Source organism: Camelus bactrianus, chromosome 23 (genome assembly GCF_048773025.1).
Source record: "Camelus bactrianus isolate YW-2024 breed Bactrian camel chromosome 23, ASM4877302v1, whole genome shotgun sequence".
Taxonomy (NCBI): Eukaryota; Metazoa; Chordata; class Mammalia; order Artiodactyla; family Camelidae; genus Camelus; species Camelus bactrianus.
Genome location: NC_133561.1, coordinates 22661848 through 22685379, shown reverse-complemented (window position 1 = coordinate 22685379; position 23532 = coordinate 22661848). Strand labels below are relative to the sequence as shown.

General features: G+C 35.9%; 1 protein-coding gene across 5 annotated transcripts in view; it reads right to left on the bottom strand.

Annotated features, from left to right (window-relative positions):
• Positions 1 to 23532, bottom strand: part of HMCN1 (hemicentin 1) — a 399863-nt gene that overhangs the window by 120899 nt on the left and 255432 nt on the right. For 4 of the 5 annotated variants that reach the window (XM_074351803.1, XM_074351799.1, XM_074351801.1 and 1 more), the window contains 10 exons: positions 20663 to 20764; positions 19687 to 19863; positions 18705 to 18856; positions 17462 to 17585; positions 13010 to 13185; positions 11063 to 11159; positions 7094 to 7216; positions 5978 to 6139; positions 3773 to 4054; positions 2827 to 2994 (listed from right to left, as the gene is read on the bottom strand). In XM_074351803.1, the coding sequence (XP_074207904.1) occupies positions 2827 to 2994; positions 3773 to 4054; positions 5978 to 6139; positions 7094 to 7216; positions 11063 to 11159; positions 13010 to 13185; positions 17462 to 17585; positions 18705 to 18856; positions 19687 to 19863; positions 20663 to 20764 (1563 nt within the window). The remainder of the gene's footprint in view (positions 1 to 2826; positions 2995 to 3772; positions 4055 to 5977; positions 6140 to 7093; positions 7217 to 11062; positions 11160 to 13009; positions 13186 to 17461; positions 17586 to 18704; positions 18857 to 19686; positions 19864 to 20662; positions 20765 to 23532) is intronic. The other variant, XM_074351800.1, reaches the window with a different exon arrangement.

The window sequence follows — 23532 nt, the reverse complement described above, 5'->3', positions numbered from 1 at the left end:
GCCATTCGTCTGATTCTCAGTCACTGATTGCATAACACACATGCTCAGACTAAAATGGAACGACTCCTCTGGCAATGCCATGAGGTGAAATACTTTTACTCTGTTCACTCAGGGATCTTCAGCTGCTAGTCAAGCAAAACAAAAACTACACAGTAAAACTAAAATACTTCTGGAAATCTACAGTAAGCCAGAGGACACCACTCTGTCTTGCCTTTTCCATTTTTAGGAGCCTTGATGTAGTTATAATATTTAAAAAGAGTTCCTACTTTTTTGGCAATTGAGAATTTAAAAAAAAAACAACCCCAATACAAGGATAATTTCAAGAGAAGAAATAATGTGTTCAGGTTTTTGGTATTCAAATTGTAATAACATTTCTGCCATCAGTATGCATTCCCTAAGATCAACAGATGCTGGGAGTTCTAGGAAAATGAAAGCATTATAGGAAATAGGAAAGCTTCCCAGGATAGGGAGACCCAAATTTTTTACCAGGTTGTCTATGGCAATAACAATAAACATACACTGGATGCTGTGGATAGGAACAGGCACTGTGTTACCTGCTTTACATCCATTAACTGAATTCATCCCTACAAAAATGCCCAAGAGGCAAATATTACTATCTTCACTTTACAAGTGAAGAACTGAAGTTAGCAAAGCTAAATAACTTGCCTGAGGTCATAAATCTAATATTACAGGCAATAATATAATAATTACACCAATTACATTCCTCATTAAGACCTTATTTATAGAATCAGAGGAACCTCAGGATATTGAGACCTACTTCAAACACTAGAAAAGTATCTTTTCTGGAAAAGTCTTCAAAAGTGGGAATTCAGGGCATATATCTGGAGGGAACTCTAATTTGAAAAGATACATGCACTCCAATATTCACAGCAGCACTATTTACAATAGCCAAGGGATGGAAACAGCCCAAATGTCCATCGACAGAGGACTGGATAAAGAAGCTGTGGTACTTTTATACAATGAAATACTACTCAGCGATAAAAAAGAATAAAATAATGCCATTTGCAACAACATGGATAGACCTGGACATTGCCATTCTAAGTGAAGTAAGCCAGAGAGAGAGAGAGAAAAATACCATATGATATCACTTACATATGGAATCTTTAAACAAAAAAAGACAAATGAACTTATTTACAAAACAGAAACAGACTCAGTCATAGAAAACAAACTTACAGTTACCAGGGATGGGGAAGGGGGTGGGAAAGGATAAATTGGGAGTTCGAGGTTTGCAGACACTAACTACTATATATAAAACAGATAACCAACAAGTTTATACTGTTTAGCACAGGGAACTATATTCAATATCTTGTAGTAATTTATAATGAAAAAGAATATGAAAACAAATATATGTGTATATATATGTATGACTGAACTATTATGCTGTACACCAGAAACTGACATAATATTGTAAACTGACTATACTTCCAAAAAAAATAAAATAAGTAAAGAAAAAGTGGGAAAAACTTTTCTTGAACAAATTTAGGGGCAGGGAGCTCACTACTTCTTAAAATAGCTCATCTTGACTTTAAATAATATAAAATTTTTAAGTTACTTATATTCAGACCCAAAATGTCCCTAGAATGTTCCATACACTGGCATGGCTTTTAACCTCTGGAACTAGACAGAACCAACACAATCTTTTTCTATCTACACCATGGGCTCTTCAAGTATTTAAATGTAATTTTCACTATGTAGTTATATGGTTATGTAAGGTTTATTTTTCCAGGTTAAATACAATCAGACATGTAACTTATTTTCAATCATTTGCCATCATGGTTATCCTCCTTTGAAAATACTGTAAAAATAAACCCTTCTAGTCATCCTAATGATTAAGTTAAGTCCAGAGTACAACTGGTCTTTTACTAGTTTTATTGGTGAAAATATATTTTATTCATGTGGGAAAACACTGCACTTGTTTTCTTGATAAACACATTACCCTGTTAACACATACCGAATAACTAACACATTTCAGAGATCTTTTCGTATAAAGAATTCTGAAGCTGTATCTCACCCTCATTTTCATCACTGGTTTTCGAATGTAAGTGCAATTTACTTAACTCTCATATTATTAGGCTTATTTCAAAAGTTCCAGAGTGAGGTATGTTTGAATGTGGATGCCTTCATTCAACACATTAGGTATTCTTCTAAGTATCCAAGCTTTTTATTACCCACAAACTTGGCAACACTGTTTTCTTAGTCTGTGTCCAAGTCATTACTGAAAGCGGCTGAGTGCGGATTCCTGCATGCCCCAAGACACCTCTCTCTCCACTTGCACTGATTCATAAGGATAAGCTGATAGATTTTCCTACATAATTAGATGAGGAATAAACTAAATATCTTTTCTACAATAATGATAAAGTCTTAGCTCACAGAAAACCTTCCCAGCTTGGAAATATAAAACTCACTCAAATTAGAGTCATGAACAAATTGAAACACTTGGTTATGGTTTCTACAACATGATTCATTCTAGACTCTGGTTTGTTTCAGTACTTCCTTCCATTCCTCGCTTTTCAAATTGGTTGGTACTCATTATACCATGAAAGCTCTGACATCCCTATGATTTAAGTAATAAGCAGGGGCCAAGATTTCTTTTTCAAAAGGATCTAGAGATATTGAGAGATTTTCACCATTATCATATAGCTTCTGATATTCTTCTAAATCATTTTTTCTTAATATGATCATTGGGCATTATAGTAAGTAGCTAGCATCAAAAAGAAAAATTAAGCATGCAGAAATGAGAGATTAAGGAGAAACTGTGGCCATATGAAGCTAACCAGATTACCAGGCAATGAGAATTTCTAATACCTGAGAGAATTCTCGCAGAACTGCTAAGGCTGATGGGCCACCCATTTTTAAGCCAGGTAATTGAAGGCAGGGGAATTCCTGAAGCTTCACAAGTTAAGGACACTGAGTTTTTTTCCACCACACTAATATTTTCAGGTGTCCTGTGGTTTCCTATGATGCTTGGAGGGGCTGTAAGACAAAACGAAGTAAATGAGAAAGGAGAGTAGCTAATATACATCAAACACCAAATCTTAAACAGCTTGTTGTTAAAAATAAGATTTTTAACAGGATTTTCTAACAAATAATTCTAATCCTAAACTTAAAAACAATCTAACAAAGTTTTGATTCCTTTTCAATCTTTAGCTTTGGCTCACACATTGGCTGCAAACCATAAGATGTTAATACCAGACTCTGCGTATGTTCTAACTGGATTCAAGTTATAAGACTGTGTCTATTAAGTTTACCATTCATTTTATACATTTAAAAACTGCAATTCAGATTACATGCATACAAACAGGTGTCCCTGAGTATATGTATGTTTAGTCTATTCCTATTGACTTTTATAGCTCACTACTTAGAATTTTAAAGCTGACTTCAGCGCAACTCACGCCCAACTAATGCCGAGTCAGTAAAGTCTAAGGAACGTAGGTTTATACTGTCCAAGGCAGCTAATGTGGAAAACATAGAATCAAGGAATATTACTTGGGATAGCACTGGATCAAAAGGACTTGAAGAAGATAATCATCTACGTTACTATGTGCTTTCCTAAAAGAATATCCAATATATACTTATTTCAGCAATGTAAGAAATGCGAGCTCCGGCAGAGGAGAGTGAGGGATGAGACTGGTCTAAAGAAGCGGCACAGAGGGAGAAACAAGGGACTCGACACTCAAAGCCTGTGTCTCATCCAGGATGCTACGGACTGTGTCAGCCAGTGAGTAGACTTACCGAGCCTCTCTATACTTACTGTGCACACTTACGTCGTACTTTCTGTCAGTCATTCCTGCCACATTCACAGCGACACACACATAGCGTCCTGTGTCAGACACATGAATGTTCTTCAGCTGAAGGATACGACCTTCAGCCGTGATTTCCATTCCCCTTCCCTTGGTCAAGGGGCGGCCGTCTTTCATCCAGGTCCTTGTCGGCTGAGGAATACCCTGCACCTCACACTCCAAGGAAACGCTCTTCCCTCGAGTTACTGTAATTTCAGTAGGGTGGCTGCCACTGTCAGATATAGTTGGTCGAGCTGGGAAAAAAAAAAAAAAAAAAAAAAAAAAGAATAGGAAATGTTGGCCTTTAGTCTTATATAGGAATCTCCGTCAGCCACAGTTAAATTCATTTCTGATGTCAAAAAATTAGCTACTAAAGAAAAGGCCTAGGATTAATGGCCGTGGCACTGCTGTATCGAGAGGTGGACTTCTTCTGCAATGTTTCTAAATGGGCTCATACCTCAAATAAAGCTACTGATATACTAAATGTGGTGTCAGCTACTTTCCCTGATTTTGAGATATTATACAAATATCCAAACTTACCATTTGTAGTTCTAATCAATAGAAATCTTCCTCGCACTAATTTTTCAAAAATATTTATTTATTTATTCATTAAAGTATAGTCAGTTTACAATGCTGTGTCAATTTCTGGTGTACAGCACGACCCTTCAATCACACATATACATACATATATTCATTTTCATCGTAAGTTACTACGAGATATTGAATAATAGTTCCCTGTGCTATATACAGTTTGAAGCAGATATGATAGCCTAGCTAATGGTCCAACGTCTTTTACCAATTCCCCTCTTCCTCTCACTTTTCCCTACAGACGTTGGAAAAGCTGAGACTGTTTTTCAGTCTTCTTTGAAAATTAAGGTGACCACATGAATCACTGCAGGCCTAAAAAATCTAAATGGCGGTCTGCTGGTAGGGGTGAGGGAAGCGGGCAGGTTTCAGAGATTTTTTGCTTTCCCGGTAAAAGGGAAAGATACCACACACCCCAACCCCTTTTTTGCCTTCAACGTGGACTTGATACTACAAACACAGCAAAGGAAGGACCAGGAGACTCCTACATCTCCTGACCTGATAAGAGCAAGGAGCTGACCAACTTCAGTGACTGCCAACCTCAGGCTTCTTATTATGTGAGAAAATAAATCTCTGCTTGTTTAAGCCATGATGGCCAGTGATTCTGTAACTCTGCAGCCGAATTCACCTCATCGATACTGATTCCGAGAAGGAAGATTAAACCAACTCAAATACATATGTGTGTGGGAAGGAAAATGGACCAGTGTTAGTAATCCTGTGTTTGAGTGCCAGTACTGTCACAAACAAGCCATGTGACTTCAGTTGGTCCTGGAAACTTCCCTGGGCTTAAGTTTCCATACATACAAAAGGGAGGCAATGGTTTTTTTCTTTTTCACAGCTCATGTAAAGATTAAATGAGACACTGTAAATATTCTAAGTACTTTACAAACATATAAATTTAGTATACTTTAAAATGAGATATTTTTACATATTGTAAATATACCCCATGGCACAAAGCCATCCTGCCCTTTCCACATGTCAACTGTCTTGCCCCCAACAAATTACAGCCACATTGATGTGTCTGCCAACAGCAAGCTGATGCAGACTGGACAGCTGTATTGCTAAATAGATATCACTAGGAATAAGGAACTGCTCTCTTACATGTCGGCACAATTTAAATTTGTGGGTCTTATGATAGGTACCACAGGGGATTGGTTCCTGGACCACCATGAGATACCAAAATCTGAGGATGCTCAAGTTCATTATATACAAAATGAAACAGTATTTGCATATAACCTACACACATCCTCCTTTATACTTTAAATCTTCTCTAGATTAGTTCTAATACCGAATACAATGTCAATGTTAAATAAATAGTTGTAAATACAATGTAAATGTTACATAAATTGTTGCCCGGTGGATGGCAAATTCAAGTTTAGCTTTTGGTAACTTTTTGGAATTTTTAAAATATTTTCAACCTGCAGTTAGCTGAATCCATGTACATGGAACCCATGGATATGAAGGGCTGACTGTATATCATTACCATACTACTCTGAATGATTCTTAAAGCTATGAAGAAAAAGTAAAAGGGAAGGATAGAAAGATTTTTTTTTTTTTAAACTGTGTCAAAGCCTGTCTAATCAAGAACTTACTGAAAACTTGCAGACTGTAGTCTTTCTTTGCGGTTCCCGCAACATTCGACGCCACACATGTATAGAGCCCTGCATCAGATTTCTCAGCAATTGAAATCTGCAACTGCCTGCCTCCAGATAGAGTTCTGACTCGCCCTGCAGAATCAGTCAGCACCGCGGAGCCTGCAGAGAAAAGCAAGTGGTAGAATGCGAAGCAAAACGATAAGGCATTTTGTGAATATACGCTGATGAGTGTATACACTGATTTATTTACTTCCTAGTTCATGTACTGAAAAGGCAGATGATACTGTATAACCATCCTATGCAAAGAGGAGGAGGAGGAAGAGAGAGGCAAGAGGAGCAGGAGGATGAAAAGATTATCTTTGGGAAATTTTTCTTTCAATCACTATTGCATTTAAAAGAAAACATACTCAGTAAAACAAAATGTACATAGTAAAGCAAAATAAAATTTCAATAAAACAAAAATTACCTTTTAAATGAGCTAAAATTTAGATGACCTGATATTTAGTGGACACAGATATTTGTAGATAAATAACTGAAAATCTGTTTAACTGCAGAATTCAATCTTACATTACAAAACTGCCATAAGTACTTATTTGCTTAATTTTTTTAATGGGGATACTGGGGATTGAACCCAGGACCTTGTGCATGCTAGGAATGCACTCTACCATTGAGCTATACCCTCCCCCAAAATAATTAGGTTTATTAATTTATTTACTTAATTTTTTTAATGGAGGACAAAACTGCCATCAGTACAGCAAAAATGTCTGCTTTAGAGAATAATTTTTAAACTTATTTTAAAGAAGAAAATAGTTCACTGAATGGTGGATTCTTGATCATTACAGCTGCCTTATAATGCATCTGATTTAAAAAAGGATCAATGCAGAAAATTAATTTCTTCTTGGGAGCAGTTAGTCTCAAAACTGAAGATTTTCGGCTTGATAGTGTAGCAGTAGCCTCTGCGGCACAAGTAACATAAAGCAATTACGCTGTCTTGTATTTCAGAATGCAAACCCCAGGAAAGTCTGTTAATAAGCTGACATGCTTGTCAAATAAAATATAAATTCATTTAATATTTATATTTAATTTCATAAATGTCAAAGTATGAAAACTGACCTTTTTTCTTCCAAATGAGATTTGGGGGTGGAATACCGCTTGATTCACACAGTAGACTAACGAGGTGCCCCTCAATGACGGTAAGCTGTGCAAGTTCGCCAGAAGCATAAATATTTGGTGGTACTGAAAGATTAAAGAAAAAAATACTATTTTATACTCACTTCACATAAAATTTCCCTAACACTTGACATGTTAAAAAAAAAAAAAGATTCCCAAACAGCACAAGGAAATCATTTAGCACTTGAGGTTGACATATCAACACCACATTAAAAGTCAATTCTAAGATGTAAAATAAATACCTAACAGCAGACTTTCCATTTTCACAGACAGAAACTTAATTATAAAATCTTCAGAGGGGCATAAAAAGAAGGTGATATGGTATAGATATTTTGACATCTTGCACCAAAAAATGAAGGCACCTACCAAGTTTAAACTTAACCCGGTCATTTGCGCCTCACCACCTTTGACATCTCAGATGCTGAACAGAATGCAAAGACATCAGGCACATAACATGTAGGAAAGGACAGAGGCCAGGAATGTGAACTAGGAAACAGTCATGTTACCTATCCTGGAGTATACAGCCTATCTCCCCATTGGCCCCCAGCTTCTCCTTGGAACCTTCAAAATGAATACTGACTACCCACATTTTTTTTCAAAGAGGCTGAGTGCACATATGTTGGCCAAACTATCCCCTCACTTTTTTGGCTGCAGTATTATCAAGTGATAAATGCTTGTTCTCCACGCTCCTGGGAGCTGAAGGCTGAGAGTCCTCCTCATCCCCAATGCGGCTTCCAGTCATTGCTCAAGCACCCCCAAGAAAGTCTACTCCGCTGAGGCTCATGCCACCAATTTACTTCTCTTTTTCTTTCTTACCACAATCTGTGAACCTGTCATTCTTTTACCATTCACAGAACAATTTGGTACTTGTTTTTATCCTTCCTCTTCACACAAAGACCTGTCATCACTCTGTATGAACTCAATATTCACACGTTTCAACACCTGGCTATTCAGTTCCTTGATGCGCTCATCTCTTTCTCCATCAGAGGCTGCCTCCTTTTCATCACCTGGAACATTTCTGCTATTAATTTATAAATTTAGTCCACTTTCTGACACCTACTCTATCCTTTTAGCTCTTTCACTCAATTATTCCTAATTCTCAATCCATCGACCAAGTTGAATCTCAAGTCCTTACACCTCTCAGAAGCCTCCGCACCTAGCCGCCTACTCTTTTATTTCCTAACTTCACTATCCAGCTTAGATTTCAGGATCTGCAATTTCAACTACTCCTTTGTCAATACTCTCAACTGCTTTGCACCACTGCTCTTCCTATTTGGCAACACCCTTACTTGGGATGAATCCTGCATCTCTCTATCATCACCTATCCCACAGATAGAAAGTTCTACAGAAGAAAATGACAACTAGACAGATTGCCACCATTATAAACTCATGATCTCCAACCTGAACTCCATACTCTTCTACTCCCATGGCTGCCATTAATACAAATTCTTGCAATCTGTATCTGTAATACAGACACTCTCTGAGATCTGGACTTTTACATCTGACTACTTAACATCTCTACTTGGAAGCCTTAGAGGCACTGTCAGACTCAACTTGCCCCAGACTGAACTCCGCCACCTTTGTTCCCTCTCTGAGGGAAGGACACTGCTGTCCACACAGCCCAGCTGGCCAACCCACACCAACATCCATCCTTTACTCTTCTTGGTTCCATGTCATCAACCAATCCTGTTAACTCAATTTCTTACTTAGAGTAAATAATGGTTAAGTTAATAATTATGCTAATACTTAAAAACTTGAGTTTATCTGCTTTCTGCCTGAAATACAAATCTGAACACTCCAGATCTCCTTTAATTTCCTTTAATGGTGTTGAACTGCTGTCAGAATCAAATCCATACTTTAAAAATTGATTTTAGAGGCCCTCTTCAATATGCTCCTTTTAACTTCCCTACCTAATATCTTCTTACTCTCCTCTGTACCACACTAGGCTCCACAGTGAATGCTGCTCAGTTCACTGAATGCAGGTCTGTAACACTTCTGTCATCTTCACAGAGCTAACACCTACTCAACCTTAAAATCACAATTAGATGTCATTAGCCCCTGACATGTCTTCCTACAAAACTTCCTGTAAGAGCTCATAGAAGATTTAATTTTTGGCTATTGAAAGATATTTCTCCACCAGCAGACTGTAAGTTCTGTGTGACCAGTGTCATGATCTTTCTTATTAACCTTTCAAAGCCTGCACGTGGCATAGTTCTTGGAACACAAAGTCACACCAAATACTTTTTGAGTATATCCAGCCTTGAGTTCTCTCCCCTATAATTCATTCTTCTATCTACCACGTTCTGCTTTTTTCTTCAAGAGGCATTGGTCTACTCATTTGTAAAGTACACTTTGTAGTTTATGCCTAATTTGACGAATCTGCAATGTGTGACATCATTCATCCGTCCATTCACATCCAACTTATTTGTTGTCCGGTTCTTCTTCTGGGAATACCATTGTCCTTGGTTTCCATGACATATGTTTTACCCAGTCTTCCTTTCTCTCTTTGACTGTTCTTTCTCAGTTTCCCATTTGGGGCCTCTTTTACCATCTCTCTTCTTAGGTGATACATGAGGATCATTCTATACAGTACTCTTCTTTACACATTCTTTTTATTCTAAGGGATTTCAACTGCTACATATATAGTCGTGTCTCTAACCTTAATTTTTAACAGTTATGTCTTTCTCCTGAACTATAGGCTGGTATTTCTGATAGCATGGATGACAGCTTCACATGAACAGTCTACAAGTATCTCTCACACAGCATTTTTAAAATGAATTCTTCACCTCACTTTCTATTCATCATCACTCTGAATTTTTCTTTTTTTTTTTTCAAACTTTATAAGACTTAGCTCAGTGTCTTGTCCCTTTGGAGTTATATGAACATTTGAGAGAAATGAGAAGGGAAGGAAAGGAAATATGGAGGGAGAAAAAGGTTGGAAGGATGTAGGAACAGAAGTTAATGATACATAACTAATATGTAGTAAATGTAAAGTTACTACATAGTAGATTCTACCATTTAAATTAATCCTGTTATAGGGTGAATAACAACACTTCTCATAATCTTCAAGATTTTTAAAATAATGATTTATAATTAAGTCATTTTCTGCATAAATGTATACTTTTAAAGTTTTAAAAAATACCTGTTCTCCACTGGAATCAGATTACTTCGCCTACCTATTTTTATTTTAAAATGTGTTTTTGAATTAACTTTTATAATTAAAGATAAATTTCAGGTCAATATCTTAATAGTTTAAAAATCTAAACAAATACAATAAAAATTAAGAGGGCTTAATACGTTATAAATGAATTTAAAGAAGTACTTAAAATAAAGGTAACTATATGGGCAATGAGAACACTTTTTAACAATTAGCAGACAACCACAGCCAATGTAAGAGTTGTGATTATGCCTAAGAATTACCTTAATTAGTAACAAATAGTAAAACTGCAAGCAAGGATAGTTTTTCACATTTGTCAGCAGAATAATCTCCCTCACCCACAAGTGCATGCGCACCGTCTCTCTCACACACACATAATTCACATACATAATTTGGTCTTTTGACTTATTTTCAATTGAGCAGCATGCTCTCTGTCCGTGGAGAAGAATCGGTCATTAGAAGATCCTGGTTGAGAAAGCTTAAGAGCCTATTCATCAGGCAGGAGAGGAGAACCACTCTACATCCAAGTTGTAGCGACTAATACGTTTAGGTTCAGAAGCTCTATCTAGTTGCTCTTGAATTAATTTTATAAGCTGATATTCAAGACAGTTTGGTATCATTTCAACATATTGATTAGTGTCCATCTATGTATGATGACGATTTTTAGTTATGTGGTTATCATTTTAAGAATTAACAGAATCAGTGGTTAAACCATGGGCTTCATCATTGGCTTTACAGGGGCTGATCCCACTTACCCCAAATGTTGACATTATAGTTTTTCTCAGTTTTTCCAGCGACATTTGTTGCCTCACAGGTGTAACGACCACTGTCTTGAACCTGAGCGTCTTCGATCTGAAAACAAAATCATGCTTTGAAACCACAATTTCCATTTCCTAAGTCATTGGGGCTTTTCTACTAATGTTATTTGCCATCTTGGATTTTTCATTTGCATTCTGAAGGTCTTCAAACATGTAAAAAGTAGAGAGAATAATAATAAAATGCATGGCTGTATGCCCACTACCCACATTCAATACGTATCAAGATTCAGTAACCCTCATCTATACCACTACTCACTGAAATTTGTTAAGATAGTTCTAATCACGTGTAGCTCTCCACCGCCAGTGCTGGGACTTGCGTTTGCACAATTGTCTCCTAACATTCAGTCATAGCTGAGGTTTGAGAATTCTACCAGCTGCTTTCTAGCACTCTGGGCTCTGCCTCTGAGAAGCGACAGTGCTTTTTGCTTTTTTTCCCCTACCTAGCCCAAATGACTTATCGTACTCTCCCCTCTTAGTGATTCTGGCTTTTCCTTCCTTCCCAGCTCCATCATTACAGGATCATGTGCCCAAGGTCTCTACCTACCTGCCTCTAACAGACACCCTCAGCCTCCGGCCCACTCTCTCCCATACTTGTGTCCTCCTTCTGTAAGCTCCTTAGCTTCCTATGTTTGACAACCATCATTCACTTCTCAAGACCCTCTCTGTTGGACAGTCATAACCCTCCTTTACCAAGAAGCTATATGGTGGAGTGGTTAGTAGCATGGATTCTGAAATTATACTTTAGTATCCAAATCCCATTTTTGCCACTCGGTAATTGTGGGCAGATTACTTAGCCATTCTTGCAATTCTAAATAGGGTTATTATGAGGATTTTATAAACATTCCAGTGGCCTGTTGGCTTCCTCAATCCTAATTCCTTAGGCTAGCTCTTATTTCATTCAAACTGACCCTGTCAACATTATATCCAAATATTCACTTTGTTAAATTGCTTCAGCCACAGTAGCTTACTTGCTTTCCACAATCAAGCCTTTTGTCTTATCTACCCATACAAAGCCAAGCAGCCTACCAAGACTATTCTAGGCAACCACAGCCTCATTTTTTGCTATGTTCCCACAAATGCATTGTCTGTATCATCCACTTGGTAATTAAGTTAGAGATTTATAGCACTTACTGTGTTTTCCCAACTGAGCTGTGAAATGTTCATATATTTAGGCAAAATTGGGAGACATTTTGCATAAATGTGTCCTACTGTTTTGTATCCATATGTAGAGCACCTAGAGTGGGTATTTGCTGATTCATTGGATGACTGAAGATGATGCACTCCTTAGAATATTTCTATAGTACTTTCCTAGAAGCATTGTTTGAATGGCTTCTGGCTACACATATGGACTGATATTTAAATATTTAAAACTTACTAAGCATAAGATTGAAAAATATTACAAATCTCATTAATAAAAGGGTTCCTAGATTTTTCTTGCAATTTTATAAAAATTTATTCAAGTAAACTTCTATTTATTTTCTTGTTTGGAAATTTAAAAAAAATTTTTTAATGATGTGTAGTTGATTTACAGTGTTAGATCCAGGTGTACAGCAATGTGATTCAGTTATACATAAACATACATATGTACATATTTTCTTTTCAGATTCTTTTCCATTATATGTTATTACAAGAAATTGAATACAGTTCCCTGTGCTATACAGTAGGTCCTTGCTGTTTATCTATTTTATATATAGTAATGTGTGTCTGTTACTCCCCAACCCCTAATTTATCCCTCCTCATCCTTTCCCCTTTGGTAACCATAGTTTATTTTCTTAGAATTTTATAAGATGAAATTAGTAGAATATTTGTAAAAATTTAATAGGGGTAATACCAAAGCCATGAGCTTAAGATTAATATATGAAGTAAATAAATTTATAGCCTTACCTTTAGCATACTTCCATTTTCACTGACATGCAGGCCTGGTTTCTTCAGCAAGGGGCGGCCGTCTTTTAACCAAGTCAGAGTAGGTGGGGGAATAGCATCACTTTGACATAGTAACTCCACAGCTTGGCTAATGAGGACAGAGATGTTCTGTTCTTCTCCCATAATATTTGGTGCAACTAAGCGAAAGATGGGTTTTCCCTCAGGATAAAAGAGGCCAGCACACTGCTTATCTTTATTAATAATCAGGGAATATACTGAATAACTTTACTAGTTTTTTTAAGATGTAGGATCACAACAGTTCTAACATACCCTCTGCACCATTTCGCTCAGAATCAAGTGTTAATAAATCACCGATTAATGTGCTCCTGTTGAACAGAAATAGCTTTTCATTAACTTTCCACGGAAAAAAGTTTGAGAACTGGAAGTTCTCACCCGGTGCCCGTTTAAGTAATTTCTTGAATTAGGTATCGTTTGCTTCAGCTTTTCAAAGTATTAAGTGAAGTATTTTGGAAATAACAATGAATCGAAAGCAAATACATTTTTGATATTTATTTATGTTTTTTGCAAAAGAAAACAAATTTCATAAACACTGAGGCAAAAAAAAAAAACAAAAAACCAACATCAAGTTGAAAGAGATCACCCAACCCCATCTCTTGGTGTGCAAAATTTTAGACGGGTGACAAAAAAGAGCTTATTCAAAATAACATGACTAATTGGTGGCAAAGCTAGCAATCTTCTGACTTGCAGTTTAGAGCGCTGTTTGGTCTTCCACAGTGCCCTGTCAACTTTCTGTGAAATAAAGACCATGTGGGATAAATGATACATTAAAGACCGAACTAAATCACTGACCAGCTGTACAACATAGAATTACATAAGAAGAAGAAATGAATTGAAATTTTAATGAGAATAAAATGAGAATTCTCTGGCTACAAGGCCTGTCAGATGCTGAAATATGTTCTTGGAGAAGTTTAAGGAATCGCCTTCCCTTGGGTGTATTAAAAAATAGAGTAAACAATCATTGTCTCGGACGGTTTAGGCACAGCCCTGCCAAGAACGAGAGGGTGAGCACGAGCTCTCAAGGGCTGTTTCAGGCCTGTACTTACAATAATTTAAAGACATGAACTAATAATGAAATCAGGCCTGTTAGAAAAGGGTAACTCCAAGAAACCACAGAGGGGAATTTCCTTGGCCATTTCTTACTAAATCCCCTAACTATTTAGGACTGTAGGAGACTTACTATATTTGTAGTTTTGTTTTGTTTTTACAAGAAAAGTTAAGTTTCCTTGAAATGAATTCTAAAGGATTTTTAAAATGCTTTGGTGAAAGTAAGCTTTCTGTGCTAAGGAATGTCGTTACAGTCCATTAACCATTGTTTCTGGCCTGATACTGCAGCATGCGGCAAAAGACAACCAATGCAGCAGACTTTCGCTAGGAATGTGTTTCTGTCTCCAGGAGGTTCCTCTGCTACCATGTCTTCTGCGGAATGAAAGGCATATGAACTAGAGGGTACTTTTTTGTGCTGTCTCTGGATGCAGGACTCACACTAAGCCCAAAGGAACTGATGCTAAAGGAAGAAATTCCATGCACAATGGCTGGAACAGACCAGTGGAGCATTAGTGCAAAGATTTGTGATGTCCATTCTGCTAAATTTAATACACACAGAAACATCTGGCTCTCTAGAAACTTACAGTAATCTATGTAGGGGGGACAGAAAACAGCAGGTTTGGAGATTGTTTTTTAACATGTGACACATCAGATAAGAGATATACAACTAGTGTGTTTGAGATGAAAACTTCTGTAATCTTGGCAAAATCAGTGCAATGACTGCCATCTTCTAAGATATTATGAAAAAAAGATACATTCACCAGCCTTAGCATAGAAAGTCCTAAATAGAACAGCCGATTTCACAGCGTGGAAATAACTTCAGGTTAAGTCTGGTCTCAGTGGATAAAAATGTACCACAACTGTATAAAAATATGTTTATCTTAGATTATTTGTAGAATTTGCAGAAGAGCATAAATTCTTTATGACTGCTTACAGAAGTAAAAGTCAGAAATAATTCAAGAAAGCAGAATGCTAATTTATTTCCAAATATTTTCCATTCAATTACTTTTCTTTACAGCTAAATTAGCTGAATCAAGCTCAAGAGAAAATCATATTTTTTAAATTGAGAGGAAAAATGCGAAAACAATAGAGTATTTGTTTCTTAAGGAACGGAGCTTAAAGCAAATCTGATTACAGCCCAGGATATATATTACCAAAGCACTATTTTTTCTGCTCTTTCATTTGCAACTTTTTATTTAGTCTGAGAAGAAAACAAACTTCCACCCTTTAGATCCTCAGCTTCCTTAGATGTTACCCCTGTTCTGCTCTGTGGTTATGTTGCTTAAGAAAGGGTGTGTTGTGCCTGTTTCTCATCCTACACATTATACTTGTTAAATTTAATCACCAAAACCAAAATTGCCATATGGTTACGCTTGTTGGGACGCTGGAGAACGTGTGATGGTCTACAAAGTTTCTCTGAGCTTACGTTTCCAGAAAAGGTGCTACAGGAATCCAAATCATTTTAAAACTCAATTCGCTTGTTTCAGCACTTCAGAATATGGTAATACATACTCTGAATTTATACCAGGGAGAAATATTTTAATGAGCTCCTCTTATAATTGTAGGGAAAAGGATTTACCCACTGTCTGCTCCTCCTACCACCCCCACCCTCTACAATGTAAATCTGAAAAGGACTTGCCTCTGAGGATGCACATTCATTAGACACCAAATAGACACAAGATTGCCAAGGTTACTACCACAAATTTAGGAATATAATTACGGAGTAGAGCATAGATTGGAAACTAATTTCAGATTAAAAACCTGCTCTAATGTGGTACTTATTTAGCAGCTTGCTATGCACACATATTTCAAATGCTAAACACACAGGCACGTTCTCAAATGTACGTATGTGTTAGCTGGCCACTTGACTTTAATAACAATGGGAAGATCCCGGTTCTCAGACTAAATGGGTAATATGGGAGATTCTGAACAAATGATAAAGAGTGATGCCCATTTTTATAATCTCTGGAAAATATCAACTTTCTATCATCTCTCGGGTTCACTTTTGACACTGACCAATGCAGAAATGTAAGGAGCCAATTCCAGATTTTCACTGCTGACTAAAAACCCAGTGAATATCAACGTCGGTCCTCTGCTTGCTTGCTAGTGACTGAAGGAGCTACTGTGACTGGTACTCAGACTGATGAATCATTCTCTAAGGATATTTTAGATTGGAAACATTCCAGCTCTTCATAAAGCATAAAAGTGACCCATTAAGGGAAGGCGTTAGATTCCCTGGGGTTGGGCATTCTTAGGCCCATCTGTTATCTCAGACGCAGAGCGCTAGCAAAGCTGGGGGCTGGATACAGACCCATGTCAACTGCAGAAACAACATAAAGAGGGATGCATAGCCAGCCTTGGGTAGTTACCAGGCTACTGATGCCAATGGGGATTTCTTAGCTTAAACAGACATGTATGGCATCCATGATGTAACAAGGGACCATTTTATTAAAAAATTATGACTTATTATATAAGTTATTTGTGATGATTACATTTGTTTTTGGGAAACTCAAAAAGGGAAGTCAATCCACATCTCTTGGAGGTAAAAAAAGGAAGTCAAGTAATACATTTCGAATAGGATTAAATTATTTGGAAGTGACGTAGGATTTAGAAGGCCTGCATGAAACAGATACTCTTTGAGGGCCACAGAAGAAACAAATTCTTACTTTCAAGAACCAAGGAATATCATGCAAATAAGACCCTGGAAAATAGCCTGAAACTGCTCTAAATGCAAAAATACACTACAACGTGGAACAAGTGTAATCTATGAATGGAGGCCAGTGAGGCCCTCAACTTCACTTGGGGGGCCTTCTGATGTGATGGAACCAGACATTCCCTTTCATACCTTACAGCTGCATCGTACGTAGGAAAAAAATAATTGAATTTTGCCTAAGTTTATGTTTGCTTTACCCTTGCTTTCCAAATAGCCTTTAATTCATAGGCATAGTATTGCCTGCAAAATATGCTGATGGTAAGTATAATTAAAAGGTAATAAAATACAGGCTTCAAGTAGAATAGATCAGGAGAACTACTTGAACAGATGCTTTAGGAAGAAGATTATGTCTTTCAGATTGCAAAGATCTCTCCATAGTCACGTTCTTCAGAGTACTCCATAAAACTAACACCCTACATGCCAGATGTATGCATTTCCATTTCTCAGAACTTCAAAAAAGGAAAATTAGTTACAGTCAAATATAAGGGAGAAAGGGAGAATCTGATTTAATTAATCTTATAATATCATTTCTATTGTTCATAGTTCTTTATTGTCAAAAACTCTTAACTTCCTCAGTGATCTTAGGACTTCAACACAGCTCTAACGGAGCAGAAATAATTATTAAAATGTCTCACCATATACTCTGAGGTCAATGTCCCTTTGTTTCTCCCCAGCAGCATTCACTGCCACGCAGGTGTATCTCCCCGTATCACTGATCTGTGCGCTGGTCAGTGCTAGGATACGGCCCCCAGACAGAACCTATCAATGATCAGAAAGCTAAGTAACTGACGTGTCTCCCGAGAATGGTAGGTGTCAACATCCTTTTCCTCTTACTTTCTGACATTGATCAACTGAACATTTGCCTCTGGAAGGATTTCCACTTGGACATTTCAAAGAGGGCAAGCATCATTTAATCCCTTTTCATATTCTCTAGCATCTCAGAAGACAGAAAGGCTAGACCCAAACTTGGTAAAGACTACTGAACACAACTCTCTACATACAGTGAAAATCCAGTTTTATCCATACTTACTACAGAAAGAGGGAAAGCCACTTAGGGGGAAAAATGAGAAGAAAGGGGAATAAAAGGAGGTAATTCTCCCATTTTTTTTTTTCTTTGGGAGAACAAGTGCAAAGCTAAAATTAACAGCATAGTAGCAGCCAAATAAATTAATTAGTCACATTAATTGCCCTTTCATCCCACTGATGTAGATGTACCACTAAAATACTGACACTGACTCTGGATAGCCTACGATTCCAAATTCTACCAGCAATGGATTTTCAAGAAAAGCTAAAGGAGCCGAATAGTGGAAGATCAATGCTCTCTGCTAGGCAAAATAAAATTCAAGTACATTTTAAATGAGATATATGTGTTCCTGTATTTTAAATTCTGAGTCAGTGCAAAGTACTTAAATTTTTTTCTCAGACTCAAATTTCATTTCACCTAATGCTGTCTTTATCATTTTTCTTTATTTGATGTTCTTGTAGAAGTAAATATACTCTATATGGTTCTCTGATTATTATTTCCAGACATTTAAAGATAAATTCTACCAGGAAATTCCTGTTTCTGTTGTTGATGAACATTTCTTTGTGTAGGGTATCTTTTATGGTGGTGGCAGGGGAGGGGGAGGGGAAGTAGAAAGTATCTAAAACAATGGCCAAAATATAGCACTACATATGAGATAAGGGAACTGAGTTTTTAAGGAATTGTTTAGAAATTCCAATTGTATGTTCACGGCCTTTATGAATATATACGTGTACATTTTTGGATAACATTTGTAAACTGTTGTTCTCCAAATCCTTTTAATAGCTTTACTTGTTTATACTCCCTGTATTGAACACTCAGATGGTAGATTTCACCTAAGGAATGATGGAAAGTACCTGTATCCCATTAGCGAAACCAGCGACAGGGCTCCCGTCTTTCAACCAAGTCAGACTTGGGGCAGGGATACCTCTGGCTTCACATTCTAACCTCACCAGGTTATTAACCACCACTGTCACCATGTTATTGCTGCCAGAAATGGATGGGGGCACTGCAAAGGAAGAAAAGAATAAATAAAAGTGAGATATGTTCACATCACAGAATATTTCAGCTCAAAATAATAACAACTATTATGTTCACAGTATTGTTTTACAGTTTTGTTTCTTGATTTCCAGGCTTGTGTGTGTATCTGTGTGTGTGTGTTTCCCTCCACTGTATCTACTCCAGTATGTTAACTAAGAACTCTCAAAAGCAGTATTAGAGATAATAAATTGGAAACATTTCTTTATGTAATACCTATGATACTGAGAGACAATATTGACAAGCAGGGCTGGTAAGATTGTTGATGACTATTTTCAGCTCTTCATCTAAAGTAAACTAAAGTTCAACCGTCTATGGAAACAGAGTATTTGATAAGAATCAAAAAATATAAATGCTTATCAGTTTTAGTACACTGCACCCTTGAATAAAGATGACAATAGCACACTTTGTTAAATATTCACACTAGAATTTTACAGATGCACTTAATCATTTTTTTGTTTTTCCCCTCAATGCTTTTTCCTTTTTTTAAAAATCTATCATTTTTTCAGCTTTTTTGAGATATAACTGAGAAATGAAGCTGAAATATATTTAAAGTGTACAACGTGATGATACATGTACACAATGCGAAAAGGTTTCAAAATTTAACTTAAAAAATCTTATTCTTTTATTTTCATTTATTTACTTTTTTTTTTTCAATGGAGGTTCTGGGGACTGAACCCAGGACCTCATGCATGCTAAGCATGCTCTCTACCACTGAGCTAGTTCCCTAGAATTTTATAGATGCACTTAATCATTCTGAATGCTTCTTTACCCCAGGATGAATCTAGATGTAGCACTAACCATGGACCTGAAGACTGTAAAATAATTCTGTAGCTCCAGCAGAGTTGATGGCTACACATTTATATATGCCAGCATCTGTGATGTGGGCGCTTTCGATATCAATGATCTGTCCTCTGTTCAAGAAGGTCACACTAGTGGAACCTGACAGTGGATAATTATCTTTGTACCACATAATAGCTGCAAGGAGAAGAGGAGAGAAGCCCATCTATTTAAAATGTTTCTTTTAAAGCTCAACATATACACTACATTGGAGCTTAAATACAATAGTAACAATTGTTTCATTCTTATATTTATCATTCCAGGTTAATCTAAATATCTTTTCAGGGTTGATCTCTAGAAGGTAAATCTTAGAAAAACATGGATAGAAAAGCCAATATAAGAGTTCTGAAGTGAATTTATTAAAAAAGATAATCTTTACATTATTTCTAATGTATCAATAATGTTTAACAGCAAACTTTTAACCAATTCTATTTCTTTGGATATAGTATATATTCTTCTCATCTATAAAAATTTTGTCTATGCATCTAATCAAAATCAAACACTATACACACTGTTAGCTTTTATACTATTTTTATACTAGTTTTAATTCATAAATAACTTACCAATGATGATAATCAACAAAACAACACTCTCATCAAATGACTGATCGATAATCAATTTAGATAGATAAAAACATATTTTTCAACATAAATGTATCTACAATACTATTGTGCATTTTGTGGCCACAATTAGGACAATAGAATAACTATTCACATATTTCTACATTATTTAAATGGGTAAATAATTTCATGTACTTAAAAGCAATGAAAATTCAAAAACAGCATCCACTTAATGTTATCCTTATCAATGTTTTACTTTTGAAATGTATTCTATATTTCCTTTATTAGTAATTACTACATTATGCTAATAAACAGATTGAGCTATTCCCAGAAATCTTAACATGTTAATAAGTGACAGAGTCCACAAGTAAACATACCAGGCAAGGGATTTCCAGCTGCCTTACATTCCAGCTGTATGGGGTTGTTCACCACCACGGTCTCATTCAGCATCTTCCCTGCATCCTCCAGACTGGGTGGTTCTGTAAGAAGCCCAAACAGACAGTTAATACACACAAATAGGATACTAAAAGTGAAACTGTTTGCTCAGTGGAAATCATCATTTCTTCCTTTCTTTCACTTATATGCAATGATATATCTGGAATAAAAGTATACTATTAAGCAGAGTTGAAGAACAGGAGGGAAAAAAGATCTTCATAGGTTTTCTGGATCATCCATTTCTCTGTACCCAGACAAGAAGATAGTTAGAATTGTACATTAGCAGAGCAGTAAAAGAATGTTAAAGGAATATATTTTCACTCTAATTAATCTGATCAGTCTCATGATGAATTGCCTTTACCAAGAAGTAATCTAACGCATTTGAACTCTTCCAGTGAAGGACATCAATATTTCTCAAAATAATGGACTACCGTAGAACAGACTACCTTAAACCATTTCAGAGAAATTAGAATCATTTTTTGTTTACTTATTAGACTTTTTTCTTTTGATATAACATTTACAATTAAATTGTCAGTACAATAATACAGAAAACTACGTTTTCAACTTTAAATAATCACAGATAATGCTGCTCTACTTTTTAATGTATTTATAAAGTAGGAGTTCAGGAAGTCTAAAAGGCAGTGTGTAAAAGTAACAACCTAGAACAGCAACGCCCTATGTTTTCTCCTCTCTCAAGGGGGTGTAGGAGAGATGCCAGGATGAAAAAAAATGACATATAAACTAGAGGTCTTGTCTTATTTGGAGAGGATGTTGTAGATATGTTGGAGTTGAGGCTTATATAAAAAATATTTTAAAGATTTGCTAAATTTAACTTATTCAGTGCACCAGAGCTCCTCACTTCCACCTCATATACAATTAAAGAATTGATCTAATCTAATCTAGCAAAAACAGAGAAAGAAGAAAGTAGAAAGGGGAACAAGAAAAATGATCAGAACTGAATAAGATGGCAGAAATAAAATCAAATACATAAATCAAAAGCATAAATGTGAAGGAGTTCATTTTCTTGGTCAACAGAGAAAGAGTTAACACTATTGAAGGTTAATGGTATTTTTTAAATTACAAAATCCGAAAGGATAACAAGCACAAGTAAGACAACTGCAAAAATGGTGACAATAAAGAGCTGGACAGAGGTAAGCCAGAACCACAAGGTGCTATCAATTTCTGACAAACTGGTACACAAGGCAAAAATCATTAAACACGACAAAGAAAAATGCTTTCTATTGATTGAACTGTTATCTTCCATGAAGAATCCATTATAATGACAGTGCTTTACGGATATAATAACAAAGCAAAAATTGTTAAAAAGCAAAAAAATCTGAAAAATCTAAAAGAAGCATATTCTAGTACACCTTTCTCAGAAATTGACTATGTAGTGAGACAAAAATAAAGTTATAAGGAATTTGAAAACTAAAATTACCCATCCAGATTGTGTGTGTGTATCTCTGTATGTATACATGTATATAGAGAGACGCATGTTTGTGTTATTTATGGTTAATAAAAATAGGTATTATTTTCAAATGCTAACAGAATATTTTCAAAGTAAATTATGTATTAGGCCACAAAATCTCAATAAAGCATTTATAACCACAGTTCAATAAAACTGTAATAAAAAAGCACAGAAATCAGTGATAAAAATATAAAGTTCTCCACATGGGCAAGAAACCTTATTAAAGGGGAAATCAAGACAAAAGTACAGGAATAGAAAAATAAATCAGAATGAGACTGATTAAAACTAAAACCTATAGAATGTCAATAAGCAGTACATTAGTCAAAGAAAATCTTAAAGGCCTAATTAATATATTAAAAACTAGGAAATAATGAAAATCAATGTTCTAAGCATTCAACTCAGATTCTAGAAAAATACCAATAAAATAAACCCAAATTTGTCAAGAATAAAGAAATAATAAAAATAAAAGCAGAAGACTACATCAAAGAAAATAAATAAACAAGAAAAATAACAAAAAAGACAATAAAACTCACAGTTGGTTTTTGACAAATCTAAAGTAAAATCTGTCCTCAAAAGCAGATGTCCTTGTGGGTCAGTCAGATTTCTGCTTTACTGGAAGTTGTTTCTGAAGATAAAGCTCAGACTCCACTCCTTCACACCTGTAGTTTCTTTGTATCCATCTAAATCAATGTATTAAACCTTCCTGCTTGAAATGCCTAGAATGTTTCTGTTTCCTGCACTAAATTCTGATTTATGATATGGTGTTTAATTAAGGACAAATGATCTTTAACTATGGCTATCTGACTTGGTTCCAACTGGAAAGGAAAATAATTAGTCCATGACACATTTCTTCAAAACAGTTATTTAAATACTAACTTGAAGCTTCTGGACTAAAGTGATCATTGAAGACTTTGACAGACTATACAGCTGCTGTAATAAAACAATATGGTAGGAATAAGAAATAAAAGAGCTATGGAGTGGGTTGGCTATTTTTCATTCCATTATAGAGCTTAAAGAAAAAAAGATTAGATTTCAGCAAGAATGGCACAATAAGGAGTCTGAAAACCCACTCCTCTATTAAAAATTTTAAAAAAGAAAGATTATTGGAAAAACCATCTAAACCAACTTTTTCACAACTCTGGAAATTAATCAAAGACTTGGAATAATCCAAGAGGGTTTATTCAAGAAAAACAGCTAAATTTAATTAAGCACAGTAAGTATTATGGCATTTTATCTTACTCTGTTCCCATTATTCTCTCCTCACCTCATCAGTAATCTTGAAAACAAATAGCCCTGCAACCATGGTGGAAAAAAAAAAAAAATCCCAGCAGATACTGCAGGAAT